Source organism: Procambarus clarkii, chromosome 15 (genome assembly GCF_040958095.1).
Source record: "Procambarus clarkii isolate CNS0578487 chromosome 15, FALCON_Pclarkii_2.0, whole genome shotgun sequence".
NCBI classification, from domain to species: domain Eukaryota; kingdom Metazoa; phylum Arthropoda; class Malacostraca; order Decapoda; family Cambaridae; genus Procambarus; species Procambarus clarkii.
The window spans coordinates 48,048,722-48,065,117 of record NC_091164.1 but is presented as its reverse complement, the minus strand read 5'-3'; the positions used below and the strand labels follow the sequence as shown (position 1 = coordinate 48,065,117).

The 16,396-nt window shown below is 45.6% G+C and overlaps 1 protein-coding gene across 1 annotated transcript in view; it reads right to left on the bottom strand.

The window, feature by feature from the left end:
* The window catches only part of LOC123749512 (uncharacterized), a 215,131-nt gene that overhangs the window by 178,858 nt on the left and 19,877 nt on the right, over positions 1-16,396 (bottom strand). The window contains exon 2 of the mRNA XM_069325030.1: positions 8,713-8,783. Within this exon, the coding sequence (XP_069181131.1) occupies positions 8,713-8,718 (6 nt within the window). The 5' untranslated portion in view covers positions 8,719-8,783. The remainder of the gene's footprint in view (positions 1-8,712; positions 8,784-16,396) is intronic.

Genomic DNA, 16,396 nt, shown 5'->3' with positions numbered 1-16,396 from the left:
ATATGTGGTAAAATCTCCTTATAGACATTTTCTATGATGAAACAAGACGAGTGAGGATGGACAGATTTAAGTCTCCGTGGTGTAGTGGTAAGACACTCGCCTGGCGTTCCGCGAGCGCTATGTCATGGGTTCGTATCCTGGCCGGGGAGGATTTACTGGGCGCAATTCCTTAACTGTAGCCTCTGTTTAACGCAACAGTAAAATGTGTACTTGGATGAAAAAACGATTCTTCGAGGCAGGGGATCGTATTCCAGGGACCTGCCCGAAACGCTACGCGTACTAGTGGCTGTACATGAATGTAACAACTCTTGTATATATCTCAAAAAAAAAAAAAAAAAAAAAAAAAAAAAAAATAAGGGAATACTGTACTGTAAACCTCACTTGGTTTTCCTTCTTGTGTCGTCATAGTTCAGTGACCCTTGACTTGGAAAGTTTCAGATTAATAAATCATTTCTAAAACCAGTTTTAATAGCTTTTTATTATCCTAATTAAACTATACTAAATAAAACCGAAAATATACTGTCATATGATAGACATCTGCTAATTGAGAAATTATTTATGTTATTGGAACAACAACTCCAGCGTGAGTGGATGGGTCTAATCCTTGAAGACACAGCACCATGCGTGTTTCGTTCGATTTCGTCGCCACAGTTCAGTGACCTACGGCCTCGAAATAATAAAATTAATATCAGTTCTAAAATAAGATTTTGATATCTCTTATAATCCTAATAATGTTACTAAACTAAATATATAACCCAAAAATATTTAATTTGATGTAAATCCAATATTTGAAAGAAATTTATGTTACTGAATCTGGCTTAACCCTTAACATGCTCGGGGTCTAATATCCTGCCATCCGCACAGGCGCATGTCATTTTGAAAAAAAAAAAAAATTTTTTTTTTTTGCTAATCTGTTAAGTTCTGTTCACTGATCACGGGAAAAATAAAAAAAAAATTCTATTGTACTTACTTTTGTTGCAATAGAGCCGAAAAGCTCGGTGATGACGTCACAATCTGCATGTTTGCTCATGCAGTACGCGCCCGGGAGGTGTTGCACGCGGTCCTCAAACAGCCAGAGTTGCCACAAATATATTTTGGCGCTATTTATTTACAATGTCTAAGCACATTTTATCTAATTTTTTTTCACTGTGTTTCAAATACTGTTTGAACATATTTTGTATCAATAATTGTTGCATATTTGAGTATACACAGGCGCACACAAATGTTTTCAATTACGGCAATATAATATGTCATTACAGTCTATTATATTGTATGTTCTGCTTATATTTGTATATATTTACACACACGCACACGCTATCTGCTTATATGTTTACATATTTACACACTCGCACACGCTATACACACTTTGAAGCACACTTAGAAGATTTCTAGACTGTGGTAGTCATTGAAGCAGTCGACAGCACATAATGGGATACCACACGTTTCACACCATGTTTGCACAAGCTTCCGTTTCTTGTCTCTACGTGTCGTTGTTTTACACACCAAGCAATCACGTTGGGCTATTGCACGCTTCCCAGCAGGTGGCAAATACTTAAGTTTGTGTGCTAGGAAGCCTTCAGTGTGAGCGAGGCGTGGAGTACCAGCATGCTGCAACAGTGGGTTTATGATGGGCCGCTGAATACCTGGGACATCTTTTGTAAACTTTCCTAATAACTGTATTGCAGCATCAAATACAAAGTCACGGAAAGTGGGCTTACGTCCAGTTCTCACAAGGTACATGTTGAAATAGTTCAGCATGCTCATGTCCACAAGATGGAAGAACACTTTTTTCGTCCACCTACATGTCTTCCGCACACACTCTGCAGTGCCAATCATCATGTCTGATTTATCAATCAACCGCATGTTGATATTATAGTCTAAAACACAGTCTGGCTTATATAGTGGTGCGTTTGTTTTATGGTTCACTTTCCCACTGTTCACCATTGTTCCATCATGAATTGTTGTCAACAAGTTCACCTCTCTTTTGTCTTTCCACCGAACTGACAGAATGTTATCACTTTTCCTTCTCTGACACTCACCAACTGCAATGTCGTTGTCAAACACAGGCATTTCCCTTCGTTGTGGCTTTACTGTACCAACCAATCCGGTTCTATTTTCTAGTGGGCCTCGTAGCCTGGTGGAGTGGGCCTCGTAGCCTGGTGGATAGCGCGCAGGACTCGTAATTCTGTGGCGCGGGTTCGATTCCCGCACGAGGCAGAAACAAATGGGCAAGTTTCTTTCACCCTGAATGCCCCTGTTACCTAGCAGTAAATAGGTACCTGGGTGTTAGTCAGCTGTCACGGGCTGCTTCCTGGGGGTGGAGGCCTGGTCGAGGACCGGGCCGCGGGGACACTAAAGCCCCGAAATCATCTCAAGATAACCTCAAGGAAGATAGCAAGAACCGAGCTAGCAAGGGACTTGTATAGTAATTATCTGTGTATAAAATGTGTCCCTTGTTCATCCACGGAGCCATGATGGTCTTCACTACACTCCCCGAGAATCCATGTTCGTCGTTACCGGGAATGTCTACATCACTAGCCGAGTACAGAATCATGTGTAACACGTATCCTGTCTCACAATCACAAATAACAAAAAATTTCAGGCCAAATCGGTTTTGTTTTGAGGGAATGTACTGTTTGAATGGAACACGTCCCTTGAAAAGTATGAGAGATTCATCAACCACCAGCTTCTGTGCTGGTACGTAAAAATCTCTGAATTTTCCAATAACATCGTTCATGTAGTGCCTCACTCGCCACAGTCTATCATCAGGTGTTCGGTCCTGAACACTTCCAAAATGTAGACACCTGAGGAGTATCTGAAACCTGTCTCGTGACATATATTTCCCGAATAAAGGTGTTGGTATTGTCTTGTCCTTGCTCCAATAGTCATTTATTGCATGTTTGTGACAGTGCTTCATCAACAAACAGAGTGCCAAAAACACATACATTTCCGCCACTGTGGTATTTTTCCAACGCTGCAATCGTGAAAATTCTGTGATTTCCCTCTCAATCAGGTAAGCAGCATGCAGGTTCGTTTGGTGTACAATGTATTCCATGAGTGGTTCATCATAGAATGCTGTAAAATATTCCATCTCAGCCATGTCCTCACCTTGATTAGGGAAAAGGTTTGTAATCCCTACATCTTTATCGTCAAAGTGAGGAATATTAGGAATAAAATCGTCACCATTACTCCACTCAAGTACACCAGGCGTCCTGCGAGATGCAGAGGAAAGACAGCGAGGAAGCGATGCATACCGGGGACCTGGAGCTGAATACCATCTGCGAGAAGCACGGCGGCTACGTGCACGTGAGGTGGGTGCACGTGAGGTGGGTGCACGTGAGGTGGGTGCACGTGAGGTGGATGCACGTGAGGTGGGTGCACGTGAGGTGGATGCATGTGAGGTCGATGCACGTGAGGTGGATGCACGTGAACACGAGGGTCTTGGTCCCTCATGTGGTGCCATGCGGTGGCGCTTGGCCGGGCGAGATGCTGCTGACGCGACAATTTCTCGCCCAGTTACACCACTGGTACCAGCCACAGGCTCAATAAAACTTTGATCTGAGTCACTAAACCCAGAAAAGGAGTCACCTCCCTCTGACTCGTAACCCTCAAACAGAAAATATCCACAGGAACTGTGAGGTCGTGGTAGAATTGGGGTAGAAACTGGCCGAGGAGGCATGGGTGAGCGTAGAGGCCTCGCCATGGCATGGCGGTCATTCTCACTTTCACTGCTGCTGCTACTATCACCCGACAACTGTGTATAATCCTCATCGTTGTCTGAATCATCAAACACACTTTCTTCACCTTCAGAGAATAATTCGTGGGCTATTTGCTCTGGGGTGAGGGACTGAGTGGTGCGTGTCCGGGAGGCGTTTGACCGTGCGCTCGCCATGGTGACTCTCGCTAAACTAAGGCCTCCCATGCCTTCGGTTCGTGAGCGGTAATTTTTTTCAAAATAGCCGCTGTTTACTAGAGCCCCTGGGCAGCGTATGGGACCCCCAGCTAGACCGCGGGCCATTCAAATCGTGCGCGGTACCCATAATCGTCATATGACGTGAAGCGCAGTTGACTGGTAAAACGATTTACACTTCATATGACGTGATGCGCACTTTAAGGGTTAAACACCAGGCTGCAGGGTGTATAGACCAAGTCTGCGTTCATACAGTAGACACCCAGTGCCATTAGCTTTGTCTGGGAGTGATGTGTTTGTCCGCCGGTGGAAGAATAATTGTGGAATTTACCATTTTTTGACAACAGCTGTACGGCAGCCAGCACAGCCATACCCAGCACCAGTATAACAGCAGCCAGCACCAGCTCAGAAGCAGCTGAAGCCAACACAGCAGCAGCGAGCACCAGCAAAGCTGATGCAAACATTTAAAAACATTGTGTGTGGAGTGAACAGTTAGAACAAGTGTTAAATTTAAGTGTGTACATATTTTTAAAATTAAAGTTGCAGTAATTTTAGTGTACAATAGTTTCATAAACTGTATTGTAGTACTTCAACATACAGCAGAACTACTTAATCAACACAGTGCTAACGGCATAATACACTACAGTACGTACTTACTGTACAGCATTCACAACTCCATGAGACTTTAAGACGGACATAACTCCAACAATAAGGTAAATAACAAATGTAACACAGTATTTTTTAGTAGAGTAGTAATATATAGGTACAGTACATAATATGATAATGCATTTTTATTGTGTACAAGAAAAAAAAAGACACTGATGCAAACGCCTCGTGAAGGTCACCTCTTGCAACGAATCCAACGCTCCAACACACTGAGGTTGGTCCCATATAGTGCGTTGAATCGAGTTTATACTGTATGTGTGAAATGGACTACTTTACTGCATATTTTGATGAGCCGCTCATGGAGCATATTGTTCAGGAAACGAACAAATATACGACTGACTGATCTCAAAGGTGAGGAGTTATCCGATTTTTCACGATTACAGCGATGGAAAGATACGACTTTAGGTGAAATGTATGTGTATGTTGATGAAACATTGTGTCAAACACGTACTCGACCAATATTGGAGCAAAGACCAAACTGTTCCAACACCATTGTTTGGGAAATATATGTCTCGAGACAGATTTGCGATAATCCTCAGGTGTCTTCATTTTGCAAATAATGAAGACCAGACTGAAGATGATAGACTTCGGAAGGTGAGGCACATCCTGAATGAACTTGTTTGAAAGTCAGAGATTTTTACGTACCAGCTCAGAAGCTGGCGACTGATGAATCCCCTGTGCTTTTCAAAGGACGGTCTGCCTTCAAGCAGTATATTCCCTCAAAACGCCTCAGATTTGGATTTATATTCTGTGTACTCTGTGACTGTGAAACAGGAAGTGTGTTACACATGATAATGTATACGGGTACAAGTGTAGACATTCCTGCTAATAACAATCATGACTTCTCGGGTAGTGTGGTGAAGTCACTGCTTGCACCATATATGAACAAGGGCCACATATTATACACAGATAACTATTATACCAGTCCCTTGCTAACCAGGTTCTTGCTTGATAATAGAACTGGTGTGTGTGGCACAGTGAAGGCAAAACAAAGGAAAATGCCAATGTTTCACACTGCTATGTAGGTTGGTGATTACGAGCTAAGAAAAACTGGTGCAATGCTTTCAGTGCAGTGGAAAGACAGGCATGAAGTGAACATGTTGACCACCATTTATGATGGTACAATGGTGGACAGTGGCAAGGTGAACAGAAAAACAAAACAAATAATCTATAAGCCTGATTGTGTTTTGGACTATAACATCAACATGCGTTTGGTGGATAAATGTGATATGATGGTAGGGGCAGTAGAGTGTGTACAGAAAACAGTGAAGTGAACCAAGAAGATGTTTTTCCACCTTGTTGATGTAATAATGCTGAACAGATACAATACGTATTTTGTCAAAACAGATGGTAAATGAAATTTCTGTGCGTTCAGTTTTACTGTAGAGACAATTACTAGAAAAGTTTGTCAAACCAATTCCTGGCATACAAAGGCCCCATTGTGAACCCTAGATTGCACCATGCTCCCACACCCAGGCTCGCTTACAAGGACGCCTTTCTGACACACAATGTAAGGTATTTACCACCAACTGGAAAGCGTGCAGTAGCCCAGCGTGAGTGCATTGTATGAAAGACCACAAAAAAGAGGGAGCAAAAATGTAAAATTGGTCTTAACTTGGTGCACAGCATGAAAGGTCCCATTGTGCTATGACAAATGTTTTGACGAGTATCACAGTCTCGAGGATTTCTAAATGTCCAATACTGGTATAAAAACATCAACATATTGAGTAAGTGTATATAGTGAAAACAATTCATAATAAATTTCATATTTCCTGAAATATAAAACATTTTTGTGTACATGCGACAATAATATGTGACAAAATAATAAATTTATACCAGTTGTATTATAATAAAACATCAAGTGACCACACATTGTACCACATCCGTGAAAAAATGTTGTAAAATATGCCATAGATACTGCAAATAATGCCGCTGTTATGACCCTGGGTTCCCATTCAGAAACCAGAGGTCAAATTAAGTTCCAAATAGTTGTGTAAGAGGGATATTTAATTAACAATAATGTTTATATTCAAGGCTTCTCATACCTGATGCGTATTTGTCTCAGTCTTCCTTGCCAGACATAGGATGAACCTTGTTACTAACAGATTATTCAGACTCTGGGCTTGTTGACTATTAAATATAATATTGAACTAGTTCCCAGCTATTCTTAGAACTGTTAAAGTAACTAGTAATGAATGTTGAAGACTTGTTATGTTTATGGCTGTATGATCAGCTAGGCACCCTTCCCAGCAGCATATTTAAGAGAGCGGAGGAGGCTGCTCTCGCTCTCTCTCGTTCTGGCTGTTGTGGTGTTCACACTCTCCCGCGTGGGCTCTGTTCTCCTCCTTCTCTCTTTCCCTTACCTCATTCTACATTTATTATCTAAGATAAGTATAATACTGTGTTACCGTGTTCTGGCAAATTGTGTAGTTAAGTTCTTGTGTAGCCTAAGCTAGTGTTTATATCCCTAAGATTACTCTAGGGTGTTTTAGTAAAACCACGTGTGCTCAAGTTTTACCAGGGTATCTAGAGCCTTTACTAGTGTCCTACTCCAAGTAGTCTTTACCCTAGTTGTAATTGTAAACTCTGCATCCTGTCTATGTGGACCAAGATGTTTAACGTAAGGTAGAGTGGTAAAGAAATTTATTGTATTAATGGATATGGGGGTTATTAGAGGGTTTTAATAAATAAGTTAGATTATGAGAAGTATCAATTCATCCTGTTGAAGTGGTGTAGATGATTAGCTACTAGACAGCAGACCTGTAATTTAAAACATAGAATCATTACTAGGAATCTTTATTCCTTGGGGAGCCGGCCCTATCTATCCCACTATTTTAGATACATCTTGACTCTAACTATTGGCTCTTCTCAGTACAACCACGTACCCAATAACAAGTGGGGGCCTGTCCGGGAGCTGAAATTTTTATATATAAATTGTAAAAAAATTAGATTTTTGAGTGCCGAAACTTAATTTCTTGCATTCCGCAGAACGGTTATGTGGTAGCCTAGGGGTCCAGCTCAACTAGCAAAGGATACATCTTGCATTGACTGAACATCCAACTGGATCCCTTCACGATTGAGGTAAGTGCGAGGTGTGTGCCAGCCGACGGAAGAGTGGACCCAGTTAGCTGACCGTGCTGCTAGAGATGGAGCGAGAAGAGTGTTACTGCCATCGGACAATTCTACCTATATTATTTCCTATTGCAAGTGTATATATTTTCTTCAGTAAACTTTTAATCTTACCAATGTGTTTGAGTGAGCCTCTATTCTCTAGGGCTACTTTGAGTGAAACCATTTATGTCGCCTTGCACTGCACATGAGATTGCATCCTTGATTTAAGATAACTAATGAGACCACTGAAGTGTTGCCGGGACACGAGTATAAACACCCAGCTGGCGACCTCGAGCAGACCAGATATCTAAGAGAGAGTGTCCCAGTGTCAAGACGGGCAGGTTCAGGTGTGATACAGGTAGACTTGAACCTCTCTACTCGCTAGGGGTATATATACAAGGCCAGCCCTTAGTGGACTGGGTTTAGCTCTGGGGCGAGCAGTGGCGTCTGGTACGGAGGGGTGAAGACCCGTGGGAACGGCCCCAAACCATATAAGGTAGGAATGGGTGAGAACCTTGACACCTTCCCAATCATGTCAAAGACTGTACCTCTCTCAACCAGTTTAAGATAAAAACTCAAAACTACCTAATAAACTCCATGTATCATACCTTACCCCTAAATGTCAACCCATGTCTTATTATTGTAATCAATGCTTTTTGTTGACCAACTTGTATAATTGCTTTTCTCTGCCTTGTTCCCCCCTCCCCTTTTATTATTTTTTTTTCAATGCAATTTATACTTTAAGCTCAATTACTATTAAGTTTTAGTCTAAGTGTTTTTTCCCCCTTCACCTTGCCCGAAACGCTATGAGTACTAGTGGCTCACTATCTCTATCTTGTACTGTAATCGAGTACTAGTGGTATTTTATGTACTATCTCTATCTTTAAATCCAACATTATGTATGTAACTCAATGGATGTACCTTTACCTGAATAAAGAATCTGAATCTGATGGTGAGTGTATTATTGACATCAACATGATAGCCCACACATACTAATAGTACAACAAGAATAAAATTGTCTTTACCATCATTAATGGGTAGAAGTTGTGTTTGCTATCGTCCTTGGTAGCCGAGCAGAGACTGGAAGCAGTATTACCTATTAGGGGAAAAAGAAAACAAATTTAAGGTTTCTATGACTAAATTTTTCCCACCAAAACATAGTAAACGTTTAGAACATTAAATAAAAAAAACCAGCGTTGAATGTAACGAAACGCCATTTTCTGGGTGAGTCCAGTTGGCTCCCCGGAGCTTTCCCAGGCTGATATGCTAATGTCAGACTTTGGCATCAGTTATGTGTATGGAGTTCTTAGGTCTACCGGGGACCACGGCCAGAACCGGGCCCCACTCAGAGAGGCAAGGGGAGCAATGGCCTATAGAAACCCCTGTATGGTTGGAAGCATTCTATGTCTGCCATCGACCGGAACAGGCACCCAAAAAGGTAAGCGCCTCAAAACAAACCCCTATTCCGATGAAAATTGCTTCCAAAAGCCGAACTAGTGGATAGAACTCCCCAACAGAAAACAAGCAAACTTGTGTGATGTTACACGTCGCCGCACCACTGTCTGCGCAGCTCCCCCCTCCCCGGGAGGGGGAAGGGGGAGCCCCAGACCCTCCACGCCGACTACACACACCTCAGTTCTTGAGGCTGGATATCAAAAACGCGAAAAAAAAACGCTGACCGGAGGGAGGGAGGGATGCCGGGGAGCCTCCGGGACTCACCCAGAAAATGACGTTTCATTACATTCAACGCTGGTTTTCTGGGGGAGCCCCATCGGCTCCCTGGAGCTAACTACCCACAGACGGAAAAAGAAGGACTTACCCGGGAGGCGGTCATCGCTCACCCCTCAATTCAAAGTCGAGACAACTGGTCGCAACCGCTGACCCAAAGCAACACAGGCCCGACAGGGCCCAAGGACATTCACGAGGTAATGAGCAGCCAGGACCCTCTTCGACCGCCAAAAACCCCACGCCCAAATATCAGACCAAGACATATTCCCAAAGACGGCAGCAAGAGCCGCGAACTTACGGACGTCATGGGCACGGGGATAGACCACAGGCTGGCTGGACTTGATAACCCTGCGGACGACCTGGGAAACCCAAACCCGCGAACAGAGAAGAAAGGAAACCAGATCAACCCAAAGCGCGTCCCCGAACACAGAAGTCGTGGCACGCAAATAACGGCGAAGCGCCGCAACTGGACACAAAACATGATGCGCCCCCGGCTGGACCAACCAAGCATCAACCACCCACGGACCCCTCCGGAACGCAGCAGTCTCATTCTTCACTAGAAAAGGAGACGCCTGCAAGCGAACAAAACAATCTCCACGAGCAAAAGAGCAGAAACCCCTGCGCCGGAGGAGAGCATGAAGCTCCAATACCCGACCCCCAGAGGCTAATGCCAACAAAAAAAGAGCCTTGGAGAAACAATCCCGGACCGAAGGGGCCACAACGAAATGAGGAGACAAAAGGTAAGCGAGCACTCTGTCCAAAGACCAGGAAGGCTCAAGCGGCGCATGAACAAGCTGGAGGTGAAACAAGGCACGAGACAACTTGCGAAACGGCGCAGACATAACATCGATACCGAAGGCAAGCTGAAGCGGCTCTGCCAGTGCCGCACGATATGAGGCGACAGTGTTAGGCATAAGATGAGGGTCCTGGAACAACCAAGAGAGAAAGGACAACACCACCCTAACCGAAAGGGAAGCATAACGATGAAGACGTAAGAAGAACCGGAAGGACTGTCAGGAAACATCATACTGCCGCCAAGACGAAGCCCACAGGTGGGACACTAATAAGGAAGCCACCTGATCACCATAGAGATGATGATAGACTCAGAGTCAAAAAACCCATACGTGAAGACTCAAGGAGAAGATCGAACCAGCCACGTGACGTACCGGCCCGATCTGCTGAAAGAGGCGGAGTCGCGGAAAAACCCTTGGGTTCGGACACCGAGCAAGCAGCGCCTGAAACCAAGGCTGGGCCGGCCACCAAGGGGTCAGAAGAACAACTCTCCCCTGATAAGTCTCCAAGCGAGTCAGAACCTGGAGTAACAGCCGAACTGGGGAAACCCCCACCTCGACCAGTCTAATCGAAAGGCATTGACCCCGACGGCCTTCCGACCCCTTCCGCGATTGGGGAAGGGCGCCACATACACCGGAAAACGCCGCGATCACGCTGACGCGAACAGGTCCACCTCGGGGCGCCCAAACGTCTGGCAAAGCCAACGGAAGGAAACATCGTCGACCGTCCATTTCTTGGAGAGGGGAATGAAGCGAGACAGGCCTTCGGCCAAGACGTTGGACACGCCCCGTACGTGAACCGCAAGGAGAGCCAAACCCCGAGAACTCAACAGACGAGTCACCCGAAGCGACCAACCCCAAAGAGACAAGGACCGCATTGAACCCCCGCGGTTCAGGCAATGAACCACCAGAGAGCAGTCCGTATGGAGCTGAATCGTCGATCCGCAGGCAACCCGAATCCTCCCCAGAGCAAACCACACTGCTGCAAATTCCCGCACCATGCTGTGAGCTCAATGGAAGGATGAATCCCAATGCCCCTGGCCGGCCGGGCCTGGTGAGCACTGGTCACAAAGCCCCAGCCGAGAGACGACGCATCCGTGTACACATCGAGTGAGGGCTCGGGCAGGCGCCAAGCCACTGAACCCCGAAAAACCCAAAGAGGAAGCCGGTGACGCAGCAACCGATGCAAGGCCCCCGGGGGTCGAACCCAGTGATCGCGAGAGAGGCGGAAGGGGTGACCCTGAAGGAACCAGAACAGCCGACGAAGCCAAACCCGACCCGGCGGGTAGACTACCATCATGAAGTTCAGGCTCCCGCACAGCCCCTAGAGCAACCGTCGGGTGACCTGAGGGCCCACCAGAAACAGACGAAGGTGGGACTGCAGCTGCAGGAGAGATTTCGGAGGGAGAGACAAGGAGGCGGTCCGAGAGTCCCAAACAAGACCCAGCCGAGTCCGAACCTGAGAGGGGAGCAGATGGGACTTCCTCCAGTTCACCAAGAACTCGAACCCGGCGAGCTGGGATAGAACGAAATCCCTGGCTAGCAAGCAAGCTGACCGGCTGGGAACCCAAACCAGCCAGTCGTCGAGGTAGGCCAACACCCGAACACCTAGGAGACGCAAACGGGCTACCACGACCTGCGTAAGGTGCGTGAACACGCGAGGTGCCAGGTTCAACCCAAATGGGAGACAGCGAAAGCGGTAACTCAGACGCCCCTCAACAAAACCGAGCCAGTCCCTGAACCGCGGATGAATCGGGACATGCCAATAAGCATTCCCGAGGTCCAAGAACACCATCCAAGTGCCCGGCTCCAGGAGGAGCCAAACCTGAGACAGCGTAGTCATCCAAAAGGAGGGGCAATGAACCCAGGGGTTCAGACGGGACAAGTCCAGAATGAACTGCAGGTCTGCGCAGTCCCATTTTGGGACAAGAAACAGACGGGAAACACATCTGAGGGATGACGTCGTTTTGACGACACCCAAGTGAACCCACTCCAAGATGACCTGACAGAGCGCAGGTGAAGAAACCTTAAACCGAAAAGGTAAAACAGACCAGCAGAGGCAGACCCCGAGGAGCCTGTGGAAGGTGGCTCCAAGCCCCAAGGGCAGTACTTACAGGGCACCTAGGTAAGGCAGCCCTAGGCATGCAGCCCGAGTACTGAAGATAACTCCTGGCTCTCGCACCCACAAAAACAAACACCACACGCGAAGCACAGTGCTGTAGCGACACTGGATCCAGAACACACGACCTTCGCCTATAGCATCAGCCTCAAGAACTGAGGTGTGGGTAGCCGGTGTGGAGGATCTGGGGCTCCCCCTTCCCCCTCCCGGGGAGAGGGGAGCTGTACAGACAGCGGCGCGGTGACGTGTGACATCACACTAGTTTACTTGTTTTCTGTTGGGGAGTTCTATCCACTAGTTCGGCTTTTGGTAGCAATTTTAACCAGAATAGGGGTTTGTTTTGAGGCGCTTACCTTTCTGGGTGCCTGTTCCGGTCGATGGCAGACATAGAATGCTTCCAACCACACGGGGGTTTCTATAGGCCATTGCTTCCCTTGCCTCTCTGAGGGGGCCTGGTTCTGGCCGTGGTCCCCGGTAGGCCTAAGAACTCCATACACATGACTGATGCCAAAGTCTGACATTAGCATATCAGCCTGGGAAAGCTCCGGGGAGCCGACGGGGCTCCCCCCCAGAAAATTAGGTATTTTGCTTTTACCAGACATTAGGAGGGTGAGCATGTTTAAAGAGTGTTCAGGACTAAGGAGGGTGGGCACGAGTAAGGATGGCGGGAAGGAGTAAGGAGGGTGGGCAGGAGTAAGGAGGGTGGGCAGAAGTAAGGAAAGTGGGTAGGAGTAAGGAGGGTGGGCAGGAGTAAGGAGGGTGGGCAGGAAAAAGGAAGGGGTATGGGCGGGTTCTCGGCTGCCCCCCTCCCTCTCTAACAGCCTACTGTACCCAAGATAAACCATGTAATGTATCAATTATACAATGTATGTATGTGATGTAACTATATAACCTGAGCTTGTAAAAGCACCTTCATCACCTTCAGTGATTAAGTGCTTAATTGCACACTAGTTTCTCTATCAGCTATCTCACCCTGTCAGAGAAAAAGAGACAAATGTATGTGAATGCATGTGTGTGTATATATGTATGTATATATGTATATGTACGTATATGTGTGTGTGTGTGTGTGTATGTATGTGTATAAAGTATATATGCAAGCTGATCAGAATTACATTTCACCTTTGTAAATGCACATTAATGACACTATGTAAAAGACACATTGAACGCTTTATGTAGGGCATACGTAAATCTGTGTATCTATGTATTTACTTATGTAGGTTAGCTTAGCATTTTAAAAGCACCGAATCACCTTCTGTGGTTGATTGTTCAATAAACCCTTGAACTATATGTTTAACACATCTCTAACCCTGTCCATGGAGGACAGAAGAAAATGTATATATGCTGGTTAGCATTGTATATGTGTGGCCACGTCTGTGGTAGAAAATAATAATAATAAAAAAAAAGCCTACGTAATACAAACTACATGCATTAACCCTAAAGCTGCTACAGCCTGGGCTGTAAAAGCTGGGGCTGGGCAAAAAATATTTGAATTATGTGAAAATTAATATTAAATGCTAAATAAATCACCAACTTATTGGCTTAAGCATCATGAAGGTTTCATCCCAATATTTTCAGAAATGTATTTTAGACAAATATTTTTTTTTAAAGGAGAACATTTTATTGATAAGGAGAACAGCTCCTATTAACGGGAACTGAGGAATAATGCAGTAATAAGGAGATGTGAGCACTTGTCCAATGTACAAACAAGATGAATAGTAGCAAGAAGTGTCCACAAAGTGGACATGCAGCTGGTGCCTTTATATCATTGCTGAGTAATACATAATAATACCAATAATAATGAGTATGTTATCATGCCCTATTTTGTTATATATCATAAAAATGCATTGCCTAATGTTAATATCTGTTACTTTCACCAAAGTCTAATAAATATTTTTTGGGGGGTATATTTTTTTTCTAATTTGTTTATTATCTGATGTTGTTATAACCTCTACATCCTAGAGAACGCATACCCATCCCTAACTATGTCAAGATAGAATGAAATTGGTTATCAAATAAATCAGTCACAACTGGCAGAACTTGGGACTTTGAATTTTTTCGACTGAGTTTTTCACAGATTTCAAATTCTATTTTCTTTGTCTCTTTAGGCGGTTTTGATGATTAGGGACCAGATTGGGGCTTTATCACTTTTATAAAGTATGCATTTTTATCCCCTAAATCATTACAATTATCCCAATATTTTGTTTTTTTGAGGGTTATTTTTTCTTGACATCATTCCAACACACATTGACCTACAACTTTCACATACTCGAGTACGAATGTCAAATAACATTTATTAAAACATATAAGTAAATTAATGAATTAGAACTACCTTATTCATTGTCGATAACTTCAATTATCTCAAAAACTAGAGTTTCAACTTTAAGTCAGCTTCAAAAAAATCCAGTTTCTGACCAATTCTCACCATTTTTACAAATAATGTACACAGCTGTCTGTTCTACAATCCTATTAGAATGGACTTTTCACAAAACCTAAACGTTTGAAGTTATTCTTTTTCTAAATTTGGTGCATAATTCAAATGCCACATTGACGATTTTTTTTTAGTAAACTAAACTGAAAACATATATTCCTAAATCTATGAAAATGAAGATCACATACTATTCTGAGAGCATAATAACACCAAATGAACAATTGGTGATAGTTTATATTTCTGGGGGGAGCCCCGGAGCTATCCCAGGCTGATATGCTAATGTCAGACTTTGGCATCAGTCATGTGTATGGAGTTCTTAGGCCTACCGGGGACCACGGCCAGAACCGGGCCCCCTCAGAGAGGCAAGGGGAGCAATGGCCTATAGAAGCCCCCGTGTGGTTGGAAGCATTCCATGTCTACCATCGACCGGAACAGGCACCCAGAAAGGTAAGCGCCTCAAAACAAACCCCTATTCTGGTTAAAATTGCTACCAAAAGCCGAACTAGTAGATAGAACTCCCCAACCGAAAACAAGCAAACTAGTGTGACGTCACACACCGCCGCGCCGCTGTCTGCGCAGCTCCCCCCTCCCCGGGAGGGGGAAGGGGGAGCCCCAGACCCCCACGCCGGCTACCCACACCTCTTGAGGCTGATGCTATAGGCGATGGTCGTGTGCTCTGGCTCCGGTGTCGCTACTGCACTGTGCTTTGCGTGTGGTGTTGGTTTTGTGGGTGCGAGAGCCAGAAGTTATCTTCAGTACTCGGGCTGCATGCGCCTAGGGCTGCCTTCCCTAGGTGCCCTGTAAGTACTGCCCTTGGGGCTTGGGGCCACCTTCCACAGGCTCCTCGGGGTCTGCCTCTGCTGGTCCGTTTTACCTTTCGGTTTTTCGCCCGCCTGTTGGGCTCTTGGGTGTTATGTTCTCCCTTGTTACCGGCAGGTAAGAGGCAGTTTGCACTGGTAGGGGCGCAGGGTGCTGCTCAGCTTGTATTCCTGACATCGCGGCTGGCTCTGTTCCTTGGGGTTCACTGTCCTCTTGCGGGGTTTTGTTTTTCTTTTTGTTTTTGCCTGGTGGGGGGTTCTGTCATTTTATTCAGTTTGTTTTTGCCCTTCTACTGTTCTCCTCGGTGGCGCCCCCTGCTAGGTCCCCGTGAGTGTACACGTCCCTGGAGTTCAGCTATAGAAATTTGCTTGGTAGTTTTGGGCGCCAGTTTGCAGCACCCTGCCTGGGACTACCTGAGCGCGAGTCCTCTTAAAGTAAACGCTCAGGACCCTGGGAATCCCCTAGGGGGCGCGTGGGTCCGATGGATGTGACCCCAGAGTCCCCACTCGCTGTGTGCGAGTTTGAGGGTTGCTCGGTCCCCTTGTCTCCGGGTGACCCTCATTGTTTTTGCCTCTGCCACGCTGCCTGTTGGGTCGGTGATACTTTCGACCCTGAGTCCTGTGAGTGTTGCTGCTTGCTTGTGACTCAATTTACCCAATCCTCTGATGATTCTATTCGGGTACAGGCGGCGCGTGCGTTGCAGTCTAGATTTCGTCTGTTGCAATGCGCTTGGTTGGTTGCTCACCCGGATGCCCCGGGGCTGCCCACCTTTGCTTTTCGAGACCCGGACTTGGGGGTGGGGGTCGCTTCGATCCTGGTTCAGT